The 21,509-nt window shown below is 37.9% G+C and overlaps 1 protein-coding gene across 1 annotated transcript in view; it reads right to left on the bottom strand.

Annotated features, from left to right (window-relative positions):
* ncanb (neurocan b) overlaps positions 1 to 21,509 on the bottom strand; it is a 110,822-nt gene that overhangs the window by 52,211 nt on the left and 37,102 nt on the right. Inside the window, exons 5-7 of the mRNA XM_052123733.1 lie at positions 20,955 to 21,248; positions 19,688 to 20,458; positions 12,572 to 13,705 (exon numbers count right to left, since the gene is read on the bottom strand). Of these exons, the coding sequence (XP_051979693.1) occupies positions 12,572 to 13,705; positions 19,688 to 20,458; positions 20,955 to 21,248 (2,199 nt within the window). The remainder of the gene's footprint in view (positions 1 to 12,571; positions 13,706 to 19,687; positions 20,459 to 20,954; positions 21,249 to 21,509) is intronic.

Genomic DNA, 21,509 nt, shown 5'->3' with positions numbered 1-21,509 from the left:
GTGAGGCCCAAGGCTGATTGGAGATCGAGTGGAAGTGTGTATCTTATCGAGTTTAACTTTGTTTGAGGCCTTGGGGACTATTCAACACAAATTAACTATAAAAGGAAGAACAAACAACAATCTTTTTTGTCTGCAGTGACAGCTTTTATTTCTCTCCTATAGCACATTTTTCTTTACAATCCCTTAGCAAATCAAAAGATTGACACATAATAAAACTAACTCACATAAAAAGCTAAATGAAAGTGTGAGAGAGCCAAGTTATGAAAGCAGATTAAAGGTATGGCTTGCGGTCGTGCTCTGATGTTACTGTGTACACTTGCTTATGTCTTCTGTTTGATTGTGTTGTGTGTATATCTTACACACGGAATTCAGCTGAGTTTAGTGGACAGCAGCCAAAATGGATAAAAAGTAATTGAGTCTGTATGTTCCTCCAGATTTGCCACGTTTTCTATAAAGTATTGAAGACAGACAGACATATAGATACACTCACTGTATCTATTTCTATCAGCAAAACTGCCGCTCACTGGATGCTTTTTGTTTTTGGCACCATTCAGAGTAAATTCTAGAGACTGTTGTGTGTGAAAATCCCAGGAGATCAGCAGTTACAGAAATACCCAAATCAGCCCATCTATCACCAACAATCATGACATGGTCGAAATCACTGAGGTCACATTTTTTCCCCATTCTGATGGTTGATGTGGACATTAACTGAAGCTCCTCACCCGTATCTGCATGATTTTATGCATTGCACTGCTGCCGCACGATTGGCTGATTAGATAATTGCATGAATAAGTGGGTGTACAGGTGTTCCTAATAAAGTGCTCATTGAGTGTAGAAAAAGAAAGAAAAGAAACAGAGAGAAAGAAAGAGATAGACTTTGTTTGTTTACATGAAAAAAATTTAGACAGTTGAAGTTTGAATCAGTTGGAATTTGAATAGTCTTGGTCCATTTGAACCAATGGACCATCAATGTAACTCTATGGGATTTTTCAGATTTTTGAATGCCCACTGTGCAAAAACTGTAATCCAATCAGTTAGAAAGGATATAAAACACTAACACCCTGTCTACACCAGGCACTTCCGTTGATGGGACTACATGGATACATGAATACGGTTTATCTGTGTTGTAGGCAATAGTAGCGCCAGTGCATGCATCACAAAATGGAATGGGACATACTTTTACTGTTGGTGCTATGTGATGCAACGGATGCTTCCAGTGTAGACAGCATCATTGATTATAATGGGTTCTACTGTTTTTTGACGCAACTTGATGCACTGCCCGTGTCTGGTGTAGACAGGGTGTAAGGCCAGGATTACACTAATCCATTTAGTTTGAAAAATTATTCGATTTTGCTAGGTGTATACGTTTGATCCACGCTGGAACACTAGTGTCGTTCACAGAAATGGAGAATTGTCTCATAATTTGGAAATTGATAACGTTAGGAAACTGAAAACGGAGGTTTCAAACTTAAACAGAATGTGGACATGATCTACGTCAGAACAGACTGCAGGCCTGTGTCGAGTTTAACATAAGTGTGTCCTTGAGCAAGGCAGTTAACTCCAGGTCGCTGTAATAAGTGCACTGTAAGTCGCTGTGGATAAAAGCATCTGCCAAATGCATAAATGTAAATGTAAATGTTTAGAAGATGTAGCATGAAAGCTCTAGGAGGTGTCTGTAGAATGACAGTATTTTGGCTTCGTCCAACCAACATAAAAAAAGTTTTTTTACAAACAAATTCAGATTTACATGGAAATTTCTTCTGCTTATGTTTTCTTCTCCTTACATTTTATGAATGAGTCCCAAATGACTGAAGTTTGTGTTGTTTCGATGCTATCAAAATATATATACAGTATATATATATATATATACATGCCCCTTGTTGACTGAAATTTGTCCTTTTCAGCTGTTTTGACCCCTCTCTACCATTTCTGACAATAAAAACATGAAAAAAAAAAAAGATAAATAAAAATAACCATGAATGCCCATTTTTTAAAAATAAACTTTTATATTGATTTTCAAATTTTATTTTAAAGTTTATTGTTCCGGCGGATTTACCAAATGTATTTCCGGATTCTTTAAACAAAGTCTCTTTATTATGGTACCGTAAGTCCACTCTGCGGCCAATTTTAGAATGCTTTTGGTCCTCATGAGCAGCTTTTTCTATGTAAAAAAGTGTCATAAAAGTGCAGCTTCAATCTACTTGAATGGGTAAAGACCGAAATCTCCAAAACTGTTGGTCAAGATTACGATAAAAGAAGATATTTCAAATAAGCAGTCAAATTTTATTGGTCCCAGTCACGTGTGGCGTCAGCTTCTCTCGAGCAGCACGGCCAATGCTCCAATCCCTGGCGTCACATCTAACTCACGCCAGGGGTGATCTGGACGCATCTAACACGCACCAGATCCTCACCTCTCCGTTCCTGGACCCGCGAAGATGCCAACAGGTAGAGACCAGTCTCCCGAGGAGAGGTGCGCTTGTGTTTAAAGGCGTTGACCATTGGCTGCCTTTGGACGTTCCAATTTCTTCCATTCATTTGAATAGAAGTGGCCCATCTCTGCTAAATGGTCTCTGTTCTGACAAGCAGAAAATGTTCACGGAACTTGACGTCACCAATGAACAGTCCTTGAAATGGTCTATAGAAACAATTAATGCTTCCCATCAATCATATTCAATACATAACAGACAGCAGAGCCCCCAGTTGCACATCTGAGACTGACAAATATACGACACGTGAGTGACCAAGAATAAATGGATAAACATTCTCTTGCTCTCTCTTGAGATCTCAAAGAGAGAAGCAGCTGAGCTATAGTGAAGTCTCACAGCAGGGCACGGTAAAACCAAGATCCGCGTTGACCAATTCAATGAATGTCGCTCAGACCCCAGACTCCACTTACACAGCTCAACTGGAGCGCCAGAGTTCAAGGACTCCTCGTCATCAACGTGATGAAATAAATTCTACAGTGACCACATGAGAGCTTTTCATCCCAAATCCCATCAAAATGCATAATTTTCTGAGAGGATGGAGTGTTCTCATCACTAAACTGGTACCAGTGCAGATGAAAAAAACTTGCGGTTCACAAACAATTAGTGATGACACAGGCGCTTTCTTGCACAGAGCGCTGTTTCCAGTGCAGATTCATTCCTTTGGCTGTGGATAATATGGAGATACACAGATCAATAACCTATTGAAAGAAGCAGACCTTTCCTCTGTATGGGTTTGTGTGTTGTGAATTGTGAATTATTAAGAGTAGGTGGAGGGGGTAAACAAAAGAATAAGGAAAATATATAAGTCTGGGATGAAAGCAATTGCAGTTAAAAGCTTTTTCTGTTTTGTGCCGTTGGCTTATGATTAATTACACAGTGAGCTTAAAATAGTTCCCCTTCCCTGATTCTGTCTTATTCTATTTCTCCCAGACTTTTTCAGAGAAGTATGCACATTGGTGATGAACAGATCAACCAGTAAGCTCTCTTTATAATGTGGTTTGCAGTCTAAGCAGACTCTGAATGGAGTCCACTCTGAAAACAACCAGACTGCACAAACTATCAACATGACACATAATGTACAAGTGGCTAATGGTTCATTTGTCATCATAAACACTTGATCACTTAAGAGCCTTGATACAACATTTTTGTAGGGTTGTGTGCTCACAGCTTCCAATAAGTGTGGAAATACAGAGCAACCATCTATTTACACTAACTACGGTTGGAAATTGTGTTCATTTTTTTTTATATATACAGTAAATGGACATTAGCCCAAGTATTTTCATGTCTGAAATTGCAACTTTTAAGAGCAAGATATGCTACTGCCCTTTTAAGTGCTGACCCATCAAAACGTGATCTCATTACTCTAAAAATATTAACTGAGAATTTAGCTCTCAAAAACACAGTAGCCATGAGGGACAGCCTACAGGACAATAAACTACTGATTCAGTGTAGCTCCATTGTGTCAACTTAAGTTAACTCCTTAGTGTACATTATCCACTTTTTTATAAACAAGATGTTAATGTTTCTACGCCCGAGCCCCTTGTTAAATGAAAAAGATTTGAAAAGCTCTTTTGAGATCAGATCCCATCACATCTCTCCAAGAACCTCACACTTGAAAACATTAGAAAAATGAAAACCACTGCAAACAAATATCTTTCAAGGAATAAAGTGCTGTGAGAACTTAAAATGATGAGGCAGCATGTGATGAAGCACACTGGTTGCTAATTAGGATTGGGAACCAAGAACCATTTCACGTTTACCAAGAACTGAGATCCATACAAAAAATAAATAAAAATGGAACCAAATGATTTTCATGACTTTCAGTTCTGTAAATGCTTCTCGAATGTGCATTCTTCTATCGAAGTGGCTGGAAAACTGTACTAAAATACACTGACAGTGTTTCCTGCACTATCATTCAGCGACACTGCAATACTGCTACTAAATCTGCAGTGCAAATCTTACAGCGCAATCAGTGTAATCCGATTCCCAAACGAGTGACTATTATGAGCCAGGTTTTTTTAATCTACAGCGCTAAGCATACAGCTATACCAGTGTAGTAAGCGAACAAGTAGTTCTCGTTGTCAATGTGTTGAATGCAGGAGAAATGGGCTGAAGTAAAGACATGAACGAATGACTTTTATGAGTCGGATCACTAAACGTGTTTATTCATTCACTTTTATTTTAACTGAACGTGTTTTTGCATGCATCTACTCTGTTTTGCCATTGTTTTTCTATGTAAACATGCACTGGACGAACGTCCTTGACTGCTGTACCGTGTCTCGCTATTTCTTCAGTGTCTCACACAGGACCGGCACATTTTTAGACACTATGTTATGTTAAAAAGAACGTCAGGTCTCAAAAACACATGTCGAGACACCTGCATTTCTAGACTTAGTGCAGGTGTCACAAAGATTGAATGTTCTGGACAAGTTCAGGTTGTAAAGAGGTGACTGTTACAATTTTTTACATTATTCCAGATTATTCTGCACCTAGCAAAGTTTCAGCATTTGATAAATGGCAATGTTTTGTTTTTGTTTTGTTTTTTCTTATGCTCTAGTGTTTAGGGTCCGCCATGCAAGAGGAAGGAATGACTCCTATGAGCTAGTTCTTTTGAATCTACAATGTTAAACAGACAGCATGAACAGTATAGTCCGATTCCCGAAAACTGATTCTTACAAGCAGGTACTTTTGAATCCACTGTGTGAAACTCTAGTCTTATTCTCGAACAAATGACTCTTATGAATGTTTGTTTGAATCTACACTGCAAAACACACAGTGTTCAAGTTCAAGTTTTATTGTCCTCAAGAGGCAATTTGAGATTTAGACAGCAGTAAAAACAATCACAATAAGTAATTTATAAAACTGGTAAATGTGCTACCCTCGATTGAATGATGAATTTTTTGGTGAAAAAAGTCATTAATTTTGACATGTCCGACTCAAAATGAACCAAGATTAGCAAGGGTGTTACATTTACTTAATGCTTATGAGACTTAAATCTTAGTAACTAAAGAATCACATTATTCGTTTTGTTAAATATCTTAAAAAGCCATGTAAACACCTGCAAGAATCTGTTCTGTTATAATATGATCATCTCAGAATCGTTAACAGGAATTGTAAAATGAATTGAAATTCCTTATGAACACTCAATTAATAGTACAAAAAATTGTTTTTCTGAAACTATTAAATTTGATCCAGCCATGTCTTATTCAACATGAATATGCAGTTAAGATTTGCACTGTGATATATCCACCAATGGTCTCTTCACAACCAACTTCCATTAATGGATGAAATGTCCAATACTCACATTTTTTACCACACAGGACAGCTAATCTGCACCTAATGATCTTATGCTCCCTTTATAATTGAGTTGTGCACAGATTGCTTGTGAAAACATTGGATGCAAAAGCAATACAGCTAGATTTAGCAAGTGAATCACCATTTAAGTTTCATGGAGTCGGAATGAATGAAAACAACAGATTTCAGATGCCTTGGTTTTACAGAATTGCTGAACAGAAACTACTGCTGTAAACAAAACTGTTGTGGGTGGTGCATCATTAAGTCAATTAAACGCTACAATTAGTCACAATACAAACAAGCTCTTTGCAAATTTAGAACAAACACAGCAATATGAGCTGTATTACAGTGTTTTACATCAATGATTCTGCGAGGTTGCTATTTCATAGCTCAGCTGACTCAATGTTATGTCTCAGATATGTTTCATTGAAGTATCAACTTTGTCTCAGATGTTTCTCCTAATATCCCTTAGGAGAAATAATAATAGAATCAAATGAGACAATTATTGAAATACAGTAAAAGTAAAGAGCACCAATAATAATGTGGGCCAACCTCAGAAAGTTTAGTCTTGGCTAATATAGCGAGTAAGCTAGGAGTTCATAATTAAATCTCTGACTTCTGATTGTAGACTTTGATATACATGGCATGAAGTTTAAATGTAAAAATATCCTCATCGACTAGGAGGTCAAACCATGATCGTTCATCTCTTATGATACAGTTAAAGGCAGTGCAATCGTTCACTGACTGTGAAGTGGCAATTACTGTGAAGGTAAGCTGAGTGTGCACCTTGGGATGCAGAGGTCTATTTCTTGTGCAGCACAGATAACTCTGCATCCCTGTGGACCATAGCAATCTACTGGCCAGCACGGAAAAAGTACTGATTTAAAGCTGGAGGAAGAATGCAGCTGAGGTGTGGACTGTGTAGGGCTGGTGTTTCTGTTTGCCACGGTTGGGATGGTGTGACTTGCGCTGCAGGGGGATTGACCATGGTTTATGATAGTACTCAGAATTTATAAGTTTACAAGAACATTTACATGTATGAACATCTGTTTACCAAAATGTTGGTGGATTAAATCCTAGACAGATAAAGATTTGGATTCAAGGCACTATTTTAAGCAAAAACATGTGAAAGTCATGAAAACAAATTGCATCAACTCAGGTTATACACCGATGACATTTGCCTAATATGCTGTTGGTCCTATGCATGCCGCCAAAGCAGCACCAACCTACCGAGGCATGAACTCCACAAGACCCCTGAAGGTGTCCTGTGGTATCTGGCACTAAGACATAAACAGCAGATCCTTAAAGTCCTATAAATTGCAACTTGTTGGTGCAACACATCGCACAGAAGCTCCGGTTTTGAGTGCTTCGAGTCGAGCCCGCAGGGTCGACATCGGAAGCTCCTCGCAGAGGTCGCATCCGCCGTCAGCGAGGGCGAGCTCTGCATGTTCCAGTCCCAGGCAGAGAGCGCAGATGAGGTGGCGGTCTCCGGCGCTGAGGGGGGCGCGGCATGAGGCGCAGGTGGTGCGAGGCATCTTAAAAAAGACGCTCGTTGCTCTTTTTGTGAAGTTCGCTGAGGAACTTGCTTGCTCTAAAAAGGATACGTCGCCGGATGGCGTAGCTCGCAGGATGGCTGAAGGTGGCGAAGACGGCCGGCTTCTTCGAGCGCTGTCCAAGCTTGCTAGATGCCCCTGGAACGGCGACGCGGCTTCTGCAGTTCAGAGATGCGAAGAGCTTCGCTGAATAGATGAAAATCAGGGTTCCAGCCTACTGAACTTACGCTTATATGCACTCTAGCCACGCCCATTTTGGCGGGCTTTGATACAGTGACGCGCGCGCCTGTCATTGGACGCAAGTTCACTCAAGTTCGTCTATAGGCTGCAGCAGTTGCCGCAGAGCAACCTATGAGCTCGCTAGCTAGCCCGCTCAAGGTATGCAGTTGCTGCACTGCGTTGACAATGGATACAAAATTAAGGATAATTTTTTGGCTTCAATATCTCAGAAAAGATGAATCTTTCCCGTAGCGTAAGCTAGCTTACGCAATACGAGAGAACCTCTCGTAAGAGAACTAATTGTTTGATTACCATCTAATCTACCCAGACCTTGACATGTGGCCTTTTTAGGCACTCAACTCTGAGTGGTCTATGTTTTGGCTCACTGGTGTATTTTAGTACATGCAAGTAGATATTAATTCTGTTCATTGCAATAAAAGCAATAACATGATCATTGATTGTCTGAGGAATTTGTCTAAAACCAGTTATTGCATATTTCAGTTTAAAATGGCAAAAGCAGGCCTGTCAAAATCTGATACTATGCTTTATGTTAACATGACTAAATGCAACTGAAAGTCTCCCTGCATAACAACGCTGGTTGCAAAAGACCTACAATTTTACACCACGGATTATGGCATCTATAAAAAAGGAATAAAACAAACAAAGCCTGACGGCACGTCAAAACAGTATGATGTGTTCTCTTTTCTAATTTTCTACCTGCATACAGTTTCATAGATCTTTTTTTATAAATAGACATGTCAAGTACAGTTATGAAAAAAAAACTTAAGAGTGCTCAAGGGCACATAATCGTCAAACACTTAAAACACACAGTTCTGAGGTCAAATTTCAGATAGAAAGTTTTAAAGGCACTAACTTCTACATCATAACAGCTAAATTCCTAAAATAATCCTGACATGGAACACTCCAGCATTCTAATAATACCCCTCAAATCTATAGAGAACAGATTAAAGGCTGTTGGTGTCATACACATCCTAAGATTTGCATAAATCTCCAAATCTCACATTAAACATCACTTTTAATAGGTTTGAAACTAAATCCAAGTGATCAGATGAGAGAGTTTGTCGCTCATTGAGAGCTTAGCAATGGACTATATCAGGTTTCATCTCTCTGCGAATATGAAATATGGAAGAATAAAGAGAGAGAGTGTTTTCATTCTATTGTTAGTTTATGGAGAGTCTCTGACACACACACAGTTAATGGGTGAAGCTCCTCAATGCTGTAGGCATGTCAACAGGGTCCTCTCCCTTTCAATAGTGCAAAAATCTGGTTCCAGAAGTAAAAATTCCATTCATTTTCTCCAAAGACAAATTGATTTTTACATTAGCTTATAAACCTTTAAATACAGACCTTGAGCTGAAAAGTTAATCAGTGGTATATGCTTCTGTTGAAGCCATCATTTCCTGTAATAACTACTTGATTTAAATAAATCTATAATATAAATTGTGGAATTTGTGCTGAATAACTACACTACCCATGAATCCTGAAGAGAAAGATCCACCAATTAGAGAGACTCGAAGCAAACAAATCACACCAAGACTTAACTATGACCAAAACGCAGAAGGAGACACTTTTTATGTGGAGTTCAAAGCGACGCTTGACGCTGGCACTGACACTCTAACACAAATCACTAACGCGGCTTTACGATTGCTGTAGCAAAGCGGATAGATTCATCCAAAGATTCATATTGTGGAGGATAAGAGTTTTAGAGATTTAGCGTACATTGCAACGAACTTGCAACCTATGGGGGACTAATTCTTTCAATTAATCAAACTACCACTTAGATTTTGGGAAATGCTTAATGTTAGTTGAATTGATGCTATTTGAGTTCATTTCTATCTTTAAACTGTGGAAGGCTTTGTTTGGAAAATGGTAATAAAGCATTATTATATATATTGTTACATAATGTTTTGTGTTCTTTCCTAAGATGGAAACAAATGAATGACAAAAAATTATGTGATTAAACATTTTTATCAACAGCACTACATAGTGGCTATGTTCCGAACATATACCTAGTGTTTATAACGAATCAGTTGAATAAATGATTCAGTGAATATCTCATTTATTTGGCATTTAATGGTCACCACCTACTGCTGAAATTTTCACCAAATGAATCAGTGAATGACTCTGAACTTGTCTTTTTGGTCTTATCTTTTCAAAATCCTCACCACTACCCTAAAGCAGAACTGGAATTAAAGTGGAGGGATTCGATTAAATTGGTAGTAAATCGATGAGACTACAAGCTGATGTCAAAATGTCCTTGTTATAGATTAGTGTTATGTTTAGATGTGTTTTTGTTCATGTTTTGATTTCTTGGCTTTTATTTTGAGAAGTTTAGTTCCTGATACCCAAGTCATGTGATGTCCTGTTTTCCCTCCATGTTCATGTGTCTTGTTTTCATTGGTTTATTGTTTCATTAGGTTGTTATCAGTTCTAGTTCATCATTGGTTTTATGTTCCCCCATGTCATGTATTTAAGCCCTCATGTTTACCATTGTCCTTTCTAGTATTGATGTTAGTCTGTGTAGCACTTACTTTTCAAGTTCATGTCAAGTTTAAGCCTTGCCTACCAAGTTCATGTTCATGTTGAAGTTTCAAGTTTGTTATGTTTTATTCATGTTTATAGTTAGGGTTTTTGGTTTTCACATTGATTATTAAACTGCACGTGGGTTCTTCATTTCATTGTCTTCGTCATTGCCATTGCCAGCTACAATATGTTACAATTAGAGCGATAGGATGTGAAAGATTTTAGCTGATTCCTGATTGCAAAGCCTGGTAGAGCAGAGGTGCCTTCATAAAGAGAGGGGAAGGTATAAGAGCCAATAATAAATCTGGTGTTAAAGAAAGAGGATGAACTAGTGAGGAGATATCTGTTACCTCATCACCCTTGCCTGAAGACACATCATTTAAGTTGTAGACAACTTAGGAAACAATAATGAGTGTTAGCAAAGATGATGGTTTTTCACACTTAATTTACCAAACTGATCATGCATTCATTGCATTTTACCTTGTAGGCAGTGTAATCAATCTTAAGGAGCTGGAGTATAATAACTCACAGGCATTCATTCTATTTTCTGTCCAAATTCCAGATTGAGGATTTATAATTTAGAGTCTAACAGTGAGCAGAATTTTAAGGCCAAAGTATACTACGGATCGTGCACAGTATACATGATGCAAATTTTGTCTGTATTCGCACTCGAATGCGTATGAGACGAACCAGCACACAGAAAAACAAAGTATACCCGAGCCTTAAGTCTTTCTCACAGTGTCAAAAGCACCAGCAGAGGACAACTTCTGAACTGGCTGCAAATCTAGTATGTGAGTGTGTGTAAACTGTACTCGTCTGTCCTACTAAGACTGACGGACATGTCTGCTTCCATGTGCAAACAGCTACAAGCCATGTCAGCGAGAGTGATGGAACAGCAAAGTCCTGCAAGACACAGCTCCTCCTCGTGTTATCACAGTGCGATGCAATTCTCTAATTAAGAGCAAGCCAGCCTGGTGCTGGTGTTATGACTACTGTGATGGTGGCTATTTTTCAAAAAGCACTTCTCTGATGCCTAAAAAGCCTCGGGGGAGAGGCAAAGAATGGTGGACTCTACACCTCTCATTGATTAAAAAAAGCTTATGAACTTCCACCTGCACAGTAGGAAAAGGAGGACAAATAGGGCTCTCTTCTCTCTGTTCTCAAAAGGGTTTTTTAGAAGGAAATCTTTTAACAAACATTCTCTCATCTGATAGTCGCTTCTTGAGATGCATTGTCTGTTTGGGGCTGAGAACAGTTGTTGAAGAGAGATGACGAGCAAAGTCTTGTCTGTTGCCATACAATGCAAACATTTATTTTTAACTTCAAGCTTTCTAACAACGGTGCCTTTAACAGACAGTCTGACCTTCAAAAACCTGATTTGGGTTACTTCCTTTCGTTATAAATTCACATCATTTTAAAAATAGATATAGTTAAAGGGATGAAAATAATCAATAAAAATAGTCAATAATCTTCACAATAAAAGCACCAAATCAGTATAAACCATCATGCTGGTCTAAGCTGGTCTTTTCAGCAGAGTAATTATACCATGTATTTATTCTGAAAAACAATGTTGCAGATGTAGAAATCATCAGAAGCACCTAAAGCCACAAAAAGTCTCTTCTAGGAGCAGCTGTATGAGTTCATTTATTAATTTTCTTAGACATTCATTGTATACTTAAGGATGCAAGTCTGTTTACAGTCATTCAATACCAGAGACCCACAGATATACTAAGGATCATTACTTTGTTTGCTGAAGTGCACATCTGGGGTCTTGCAAAAGCTTTGACACCCAGCAAGAGAAATCGATCCAAACAAGGGTAGGTTGAGCTTATGTATACAGCACCATTTTAAACATGCGTATAGACTAGAGTGAGACTGGAGTCAATTACTAAACACATCTACTGGCTTCTGTCAGCATTGATTTGTTTTAGACTGAGATCACTACCTTACAGAGTCTCTCTAATTGCACTGACCCTAACCCTCTAATTACTTTAAGGCTAAAGCAATTTAGGTATTTGCAATCTTTGTTTACACTCACCTTTGGCGAAGAAAGAAAGAAAGAAAGAAAGAAAGACATAGAAAAGGTGAATAAACAAAAGAAAGAAAAGAGAGCAAGCAAGAAAGCGCAAATAAAAGAACAAACGAAAGAAAGCAAGCTAGCAAAAAGAGAAAGAGTGAACGAGCAAACAAAGGAAAGATAGAGGGAACTAACAAAACAAAAGAAAGAAAGATCAAATGGACAAACAAACAAACAAAGGAAAGCATGCAAACAGGCACGCAAACCAGCCAGCAAGCAAGCAAGCAAGAAAGAAAGAAATGAACACCCTGATGTGGCTTTATTCTGAGAGCTTTAAAAACGTATTTACACCAATAATTAATACAGTATTAACATTTGCCTAAAAACCCCTTGGAAATTAAAAATTTGACACAAAATTTGAATACAATTTAAAACAATGCAACTAAAGACAGATTTACCTGATGTTTTGGAGGTATTTTCCCAGCCAGTGACAGTTTTGTTTGCAATATCTTTCTCTGAGCTTCCTGTGGTCTGGGACGATGGATCCTCTGTAGAAATGTGTCTGGAAAAAGTTGTCCAGCCACGAGCCAACAGAAACGACTCCGACACTTCTGACCTGGACTCAGCCAGTTGTGAAGTCTCCATATGATCTATACTTGTTGGCTGAACTGTATTTTGCGTAATCTGAGGTCCAGGTTTAGTCACTATTGTGATAGGAACAGGTGCCGTTGGCGTATCCGCTTCCTCTTGAACAACTGGTAGCCATGAGCTAGAAATGGATGGATCTGTAGTACGCAAAATATCTTCAGTAGTGTAGGAATCTCCTAATTGGGAATGGGTGTTCCCAATGGTTGATGTGATTGGCAGTTCACCGTGAATTGAATCGGCAGCTCTTGTGACAGGGTTTGGTGTGGTACCCATGCTAGAAGTGTTTATTTTAGGTGCGTTGGTAAAATTTGTGCTTTGCTTCATTTCGAGAAAAGGCAACTTTACTTTGTTTGACAGACTGTTTTTGTGTTTTTCACTGGGCCGATAGACATACACAATCTCTCCCCTGGCCTCCTCAGCCATGTTATCTGGTTCCAGATGCTTGGGTTCAGAGGAACTGGATCCAAGAGAAGGTTGAGTTGTCTGGAGACTCATTAGCTGCCATTTGACCACCTCCACAGGAACACTTTGGTCACTGGAATGGTCAGTTTCTATCAGCTGGCCATCAACGGTGAATGGCAAATATTTTCCACCACTTCCCTCTGTTTCTTTTTCATCCTCTGAAGATAAATGTATTGCAGGGCCTTTTAGAAGTGGGTAACTGTCTTCGTTCAAGTCTTTCCCTTCCCCTGAGAAGTTTTCAGGGTTGTTCCTTGAGATGGGGATGGTCATGATCTTCAAGCCTCCCCTTTTGGCTTCCATAGGACCACTGGTTTGAGTTATGAAGTGCCCATTATTGCCTGAGGAGCCAAACTTTGAGCCTTTCAAGGACTTTGGTGCCGAGAGTTGTTGGCTGCTCCGCACTGTTGCAGAGCCGAAGTTGCTCTTAGATGCCAAGGGACTTGAGGAAACAGTGGGATCTACTGCGCCTGATCCAATCATTCCTGCAGGGATGACAACACACTGTGATTAACATAGTGAGGGGAGGAGATCATTTAATTTAAAAGTATGTTTAATTAGCTAGCAAAATATGCTAACTACCACCTCAGAACTATGGTAATTAACTTTCATGTGTGTAGCTTGATATAGAACTGTCATTATACTGTATATACATCAATGCCCTAGAGATATCCAGCAATTAAACTGTCTCAACACACCTATCGTTTAATCTAACTGTGTTTCGGTGTGAAAATGTAAGTACAAGCGTAGCTAAAGTGACCTCTATTTTCTTCCCTAAGGGTCATATTTGACTCCTGCAATGTACATTTGTTTTGAAAGTCCCAAAGAGATGAATCCTCTGTCCTTGGCAATACCACGGGCAAAGTATAAATTGTATATTACACACATATTCTGCAGTTAATTCCCAATGCATTTTAACTGTAAATCAAACCAGAATAATGCATCCGTATCATCATGCGCTAACAGCTTCAGCACATAATTTGTCTTGGTTTACGCATTAAGTTTCTCTGTATTCGTGCCCTTATTCAAAGTGCTATAAAGTAAAAATGCTGCAAGTACTGGACTTATAATTTTTAGTATGTATGCAGTGACTCGGCATAAGAGCAATTCACGAAAGCTAGACAGAAGAGTTTCACTAAGATGTCAGATAATAGGCTTTGTGGAGACCTACCCTGTGCATCATACTGTATGGTTAAATTTATTTAGTGAGAAATTGTGAAACACGCGTGTATGGATTATTCAGATATTTTCTCAGGTAACATAATTTGCCTCAAAGGGCAAATGTTTTTAAGGGTTTTAAATGTTCTGGACACGTTTTTATATTTTATTGTGCATTTCTGTGCTTTCTTTTTTTAAATAAGTTAATACAACATTAAAACTCTAAATTAATTAATTAAGAATGCATGTAGCCTTAAGTATGTAGCCTTTATTGTGACCCTTCTCTTTAGTAATTTGCTTTCCAGCAAGATGTGACGCAATAGACAAATGCTTTGACAACATCACCGCTTATGTCAAACGTGGAAGTGGTGGCGAAAACCATTTGCAAAAAGTACACTTTTTGGATTACATTGTTGAAAAATTATTCTGGGGGCTCTTGTTGACTGCTGTGGCTTCAAGCCATCAACAGAGCTGACTGGACTGAGGAGATCATTTCAACACAACTTTGCAGCAAAACTTTATAGTGAAAATTATTACATGTTTGTTATTAACTAATTTCATTATAGTAATTATATTGCTAAGAATATGTTTGTATTTATGATGGTTTTGTGGCATACTATATTTTAATCATCAAATCTGTCAAATCTAACACAACCTTATTCAGATTAGCGCCATGTTTGATTTTTAATGGGAATCCCATTGAAGAGACTACACGTCTATCCCTCACAGCCTCATTGTCATTCCTATTAAAAATCAAGGATGGTGCTGCTGTGAATAAGGTCTAGCATGTGCTGAATAACATTTATAACATATATATATATATATATATATATTTAGCAGAAACCTTTAACAAATCCTTAAACAGGAAGTTAAAGGGCAGTTCATCTAAAAATGACATTTCTGTTATCACTGCTCACCCTTGAGTCTGTATGAATTTTTCTCTGCCGTGGAAAAAAAACGAGATAAGCAAAACGTTTAGTCTCATTCACTGTCACTGCATCTTTTTTCATTCAATGAAAGGATGGTGACTGTGACTCCCTAATATCTCCTTTTGATATCGACTGAAATAAGAAAGTCTTTCTAGTTTGCAAAAGCATGAAATTATTTTGTATTTTTGTGTGAAATATCTTAAGTAAAAGTAAAAACTTGTCAGTTACCTTAAAAATGCCAGCTTAAAGTTGATGAGATGTATTGAAAATGTTAACAGATTAAATGATGAAAGAGAACTGTGCTGCATAATTAGTTATGATGTATACTGAAAACAGATTATATACAAATATTAAATATAGATCATATATATTACGTATATTATTAATATTATAATATTTATTTAATTATATTATTATTGTTTTGTATAGTATTACAAAATTAAAAAAATGTATTCAGATGGCAGAGAAAATACCTGTATACAGTAAATCAGATCTAGACAGATGGAGATGAGAGATAACAGTTGTGACTCTGCAGCGTTGTTCTGTTAGCTTTGCAATTATTGTCAAATGTGATGTAGGATAAGGAAAAGCCACGATTTTAAAGGCGTCAAAAGCTCCAACCTCACTCGCTTGCAAATTGCAACGTTGACAGCTTTGTCGATTATAAACAGGAGCGATAGTGTAGACAGATATATTCCTTTTATTTTAATGTGACATTAAACAAAATTTTATATTTTTGAGGCATTTGTATTTTTAAACACCAGATTTTTGTTTAGATTTTCTTAGAGGTGGAATTAGCTTTTAATATTCAGATTATAAAATGACAGGTTCTAATTTTCAGATTAGGAGGAAATTCAGAACTCAAAAAACAAATAGCTCACATTCAGATCTCAGAAATTTAGAAACTCCGTGAACAAACTAGGCCAAATTTCATAATCTCAATATTTACAGCTAATTCCACCACTGTTGGGTAAACTACTTCAAAATAGTAATCCACTACAAATTACTAATTACTTCTATAAATCGTAATCAGATTAATTCACTGATCACTTTATGGGGAAAGTAATTACCTCACTGATTACTTTATTTTAAGCTACTTTCTGAAACAATTTTGACAGAAAATCTTTCGTTTTTCTGCTGAACGAATTCAAAATAATGTCTATATTTCCTCGTTCATTATTGTTGTTGCTTCAGCTGCCACATAAACACAGACATACATATGAACACAATACATTTTTAAATTGGATTAAAAATAAATATTATTATTATTTTAGAAATATGTGTAATGTCACCCATTTACTATATGTAATTTGAAATTGTAACTGTAAACTTATTACAAGTATTCAAATTGTAATATGTTACACTACCTTTTGTAACAAAGAGTAATTAGATTACAGTACCTAATTACGTTGTAATCAGATTACACCCAACACGGAATGCCACCTTTAAAAATTTATCAAGAAATCTATAATCTGTAAAAATATATATATAATAATTATTATTATATATATTTTTATATTTTAAGATAACTATGTATCATTATTTCATCAGTATATATATATAATTACATTTAAATGAGGGGCTTTCTCAGCAAATATATGTATATGCGATTAAACGCGATTAATCGCGATTAATTAATCTGGACACCATGCAATTAATTTGATTAAAATTTTTTATCGATTGACAGCCCTAATATATATATATATATATATATATATACACACACATATATATTTTTTTCATGTTTAGAAAACATACCACAGAAACATTCAATGTTGTCATGTGTCAGATGTCTAGAATTCAAATGAACAATTCAGATTCAAATACTTGTATTATTGTTCTGGCTCCTTACATATCAAAATATTGTAGTGGCATCTGTAAAAAATTATACTAGAGGTTTTCTCAGAACTCTGCATCTCGGCAAAATCAGAGTTGAGAATTTCTGCACGAGACTACAAGTTGTAATTCTGCCTTAAAGATGCATTCCTCTACACTTTTCCTAGTAGGAAGTTGTAAAATCCGACACAGCGCTACTTTTCAAAACTTGATCTGACACTGAAAGCTCAAGCAGCCTAATTTACACTTATAAATCTCATGATGTTGCTATAACAATGCAAAAAGCACTTCACAATTAGCTTGAAGTGAAAATCAGTCCTCCTTTCCTGATTAATAATTTAAGCAATCACACGGTCATGCAGAACATCTTGTGTTTTTAAATTCATAAGGATCTCTTTCTCAATGGTGATGTGGCAGTGACAGCCGACTCGTCAGACAGCTTGATCTTGCGATTTTCGCTCTCGAATTACATACATCACTAAAAGCATGATTGCATCACTCAAGGCCTGCTAGAAGGCCTTTACATACTAAAGACCACACCCACCAAGAACAAATAAATCAATCTGATTGGCTGATGAATCTGACAATCTGACTTTAGTTGCTCATTCATTTGCACTGTTGAGGGATTCTGTACAAATTCTGAAGGGCTGACGGGGTGGAGCTCAAACTCACACGCTGCTTTGGGCATGCGATTTGTGAAACAGTTGTTACACTTTGCTTGTAAGCATCAAGGAATAAATTCTGACTGGATAAACTTTGAATTTTTCTCATTTGTTAATATTTTGTAAATATTAAGAGTGGAAAGCGATTCAAATGCATAAAAGGTAATTGAGAATGAAAGAATGAAAAATATTTATTTATTTGGCATGTTAGGCCAGCAGAGAAGGCATTGCTGAGAAATTGCCACTGTTAATTAGATTCGGATGTAAATAATGCATGCTGACTAAGGCTGGATTTTCACCTGACATTAAACATTAATGCTCCCTATTGAATTTGGTACACGGGGAGGATATTTGTATTGATGATGCCTTGAGTACGAAATGGTGCCAAAATCCACTTTGCATATACCCACACCAGATAGACATGCTTCAATCTCGGCCTAAGGCTTGCAACACACTACATTTTCAGAGGCTGAAGCCCATTTTGCTTTATTCTACCAGAATTTCCACTTTACTTGGCATGAATATGACAGGCACTGATATCCATTAAAAGCCCTTAAGCAGAGGTGCAGGAACAAATCCCAGCACTGTGACCTCTACAGCAACCCACTCTCGTATTCCAGAGAATGAGTTCCGTCTGGGTGGTAACCTCTCACCACAGTGGATGTGCCTAAGGAACAATGTACAGTTTGCAGTGCATGGCCAGCTCTAAGGGGGTGCTGGGGTCATTGCCCAGCTAGATTGTCCTTGTGTTGCCTCAGAAACTTCTGATGAAAAATTATCAAAGAGTCCCCCCCTGGTTTGCTCAAAAATGGTCTTTGATGTACCTGTTGCAGTGCCATTGTTTTCTTTCTCAGAAACAATGAAACATTCAAATGCAAGCATTACGACAGATACAGAGAAGTAGTTTTAAAGGCTAAATGTATCTTGGCACCCAATTGACTTTATTAAGAGTAGACTTCATAATTAAAGCTGCACTATGGAACTTTGGGCTCTCTAGCGGTATCTCTTGGCGTTTAATGAGCACAGAGGCACATCAGTAAGTCCACTGCATAAAGGTATGATCTTGTGTATTTATGAATGAAGTCCTGTGTTTAAAATCTCAACTCTCTGCTTTCAGTTGTTATGACATCCCCTGAACACTTTAAAATGCGCATAATGGCTTTTGACAACTCTATTACTTGTAAATCCACCTCGCTAGCTAATTACACTTTTACATCAACACAACTGATATCTATATTGAACTGCTAGAACAGAAGTTCTGAGACCAAATTTTCAAAATGCTGTGTGTTAGTTTCTCTGGTGCATAAGGCAACTAGTGGCTTTAAACATCTGTTAAAAGGGCAATAGAATGTGATATAACTTGTGCATTTCTGTGACTGGGGTTAAATAAATAAGAAAACAGTGGCACACACACACACACACACACACACACACACACACACTTAAGGTCACATACAGGGAATCTCGAAACTGCAGCAATGTTATAAAATATATTAGTGAACATGTTACTGTAAATTTACCGGAAAATGTAGCCTATTGAACTTATCATGATTGTTAAATACAATATCACAAAATAGTGAGCAGTGACGGTTATTAGAAAGGGTGTCAAAAGCATCTGAAATGCTCTCTTCTCTCTTAGCACTCATGAACGTGCAACGGATGTCAAGATTTTAGCTGAAAAATGACTTACACTTGACTTATGCCATCAGAAGACTTTGGCCATCTCTAATGCAAGAGCCAAATAGACCACTTTTATGATGCTTTTTTTAAGCTTTAAACTGAGGCACTGCTGTATTGAAAAGACGGACCAGGATATTCATGCTAATTTTTCCTTTAGTGTTCCGCAACACATAGAGCAGGCTGAAAAAGCCTTAGGCCTTACCTCTGGATGGACCGGTTAAGCTATCGGTCTGTGAATTTGGATGTTCCATTTGGGATTTGTTTGGACTCTGTATCTCCTGCTGTGCAGCCACAAAGACCACCTCTTTCACCTGTTCCAAGGGGCCTTCCTCTGGATTTGATGTGGAGGGGATGTATGAAAGTTCCTTAGTATTAGGCTCCAATGTGGCATTATCAGCATCTCCTTTGTTTGCGTTCCCTCTACTTGGCTTTGTCCTGGCTGATGGGACAATTTCTGAGGTTCCTCTGTAGAGGCTGGACTCTGTGGCTGGTATCTCAGTCCCTCCAATCCCGGTCCAGTACCTCAAGGGCTTTAGGATTGAGTTCAAAAAGTTGGAAATCATGCTGTTGCTGGTCTGATCTTGCGTGGAGGAGGATGGCGTGGACAAGAAGGGGTCAGAAGTTGCCTTAAGATCCTCTGCTTCATCTCTCTCATCAGTTTCCTCTCTTGCTGAGCCCCCTTGAAGGTTCTCTTGTTTATCCAAAGTATATTTGGAGCCATCATCTTCCCGGTTTACAGACCTATCTTTAGGCCTAAGGTGGATTACAACATGCTCCTCTGAGATTTCTGAAGATTCGTTGTTTATGATGGATTGGAAATCTTCCTTCTCAAGATCAACCAGACCGGTCCAGGTAGAAGGTTCAGGGAAGGCTCCATTTCTTTGGAGATGGACTTCTTCATCACTTGAAGAGTTTGAATTAGAGGTTTCCAGTGTCTGGTGGAGTATCACTGCCTGCTCATCAGCATTCCTCTCTGAAAGTATATAGTTACATACTTTTGTTAATGACTTCAGAATATACACTTATTGAAAAAATATACAGAAACATGGGTTGTTGTAGCATTACATGTCCATTCATCTTTTTTTAATCAACATCAAGATTTGATGTTAAAGTGTATATGAATATATAAGGAAAAAGATGTATGTTTTAGGTGCTTTTTTCATAATTTCATCAGACAAATAATCTAACCTTAACCTCATGTCATACATATTTAATATACTCATGACCAGGGCGAGTCTATTGATGTTACGGACTATAAATTATTCTAAAATATGCTATAAATATAATAAGAGAATTCTTTATGAAACGTCTCAAAGTGAAAAAAGTACGTGTGGAAAAGAGCATTTTTCCAGCTCATCAACAGGGTCAAAATCCTAAGGCTCTAAAAGATCTAAAGATCTTATCTGGGACAAAAAAAGGACTTTGTGTGAATATTTATGAGCAAACCCACATTCAGAAGTTCAGCAAACCTTGGTAGCAGTAGGCGTCGAAGAGATTAGTAGTGTCAGGGAAGCCGGTACGGTTGGGGTTGTGGTAAACGGTCCGCACTCCTGGTTCATCTCCTCCACAGTTATGCCGAGGCAGGTTGATAGGGTAACGTACACTGCCATCTGTCAGCCATCCGGGGTCACAGCGGTCTAGGCCACCCTGCCAGGCTAGGTAGAGCTGCCCGACTGTGGCCAGCTGAGCACTCAGAGTGTGGCAGTGAGTGGAGGCCGATGCCAGGCTCAGCTTCTCTTGCACACTTGAGTGGAATACCTCGCCTGTAGAGAGGAGAACGGGAGAGAGGATACAAATGGAGGGTTACTGCTGAAAGACTGAGGTAGTGAAAAAGTATGAGATCCATTCATTTCGAAGAGAACATATGCCTAATTTTAGAAAATTGTTTGTAGGGTGAATTCTGGTAAATTGGCCCCTTTTTTGCCTGATTTACACTGGGTATTAAGATGTGTTTTGGGTGATATGATCATAATCAAAGGGATGAGTGTGTACATGTAACATGGTTTTGACCACCTTTGTATGTG

The sequence above is a fragment of the Xyrauchen texanus genome, chromosome 50 (assembly GCF_025860055.1).
Source record: "Xyrauchen texanus isolate HMW12.3.18 chromosome 50, RBS_HiC_50CHRs, whole genome shotgun sequence".
In the NCBI taxonomy this organism is placed as follows: domain Eukaryota; kingdom Metazoa; phylum Chordata; class Actinopteri; order Cypriniformes; family Catostomidae; genus Xyrauchen; species Xyrauchen texanus.
The sequence above is the reverse complement of the archived record's forward strand: the minus strand, read 5'-3'. Positions and strand labels throughout refer to the sequence as shown.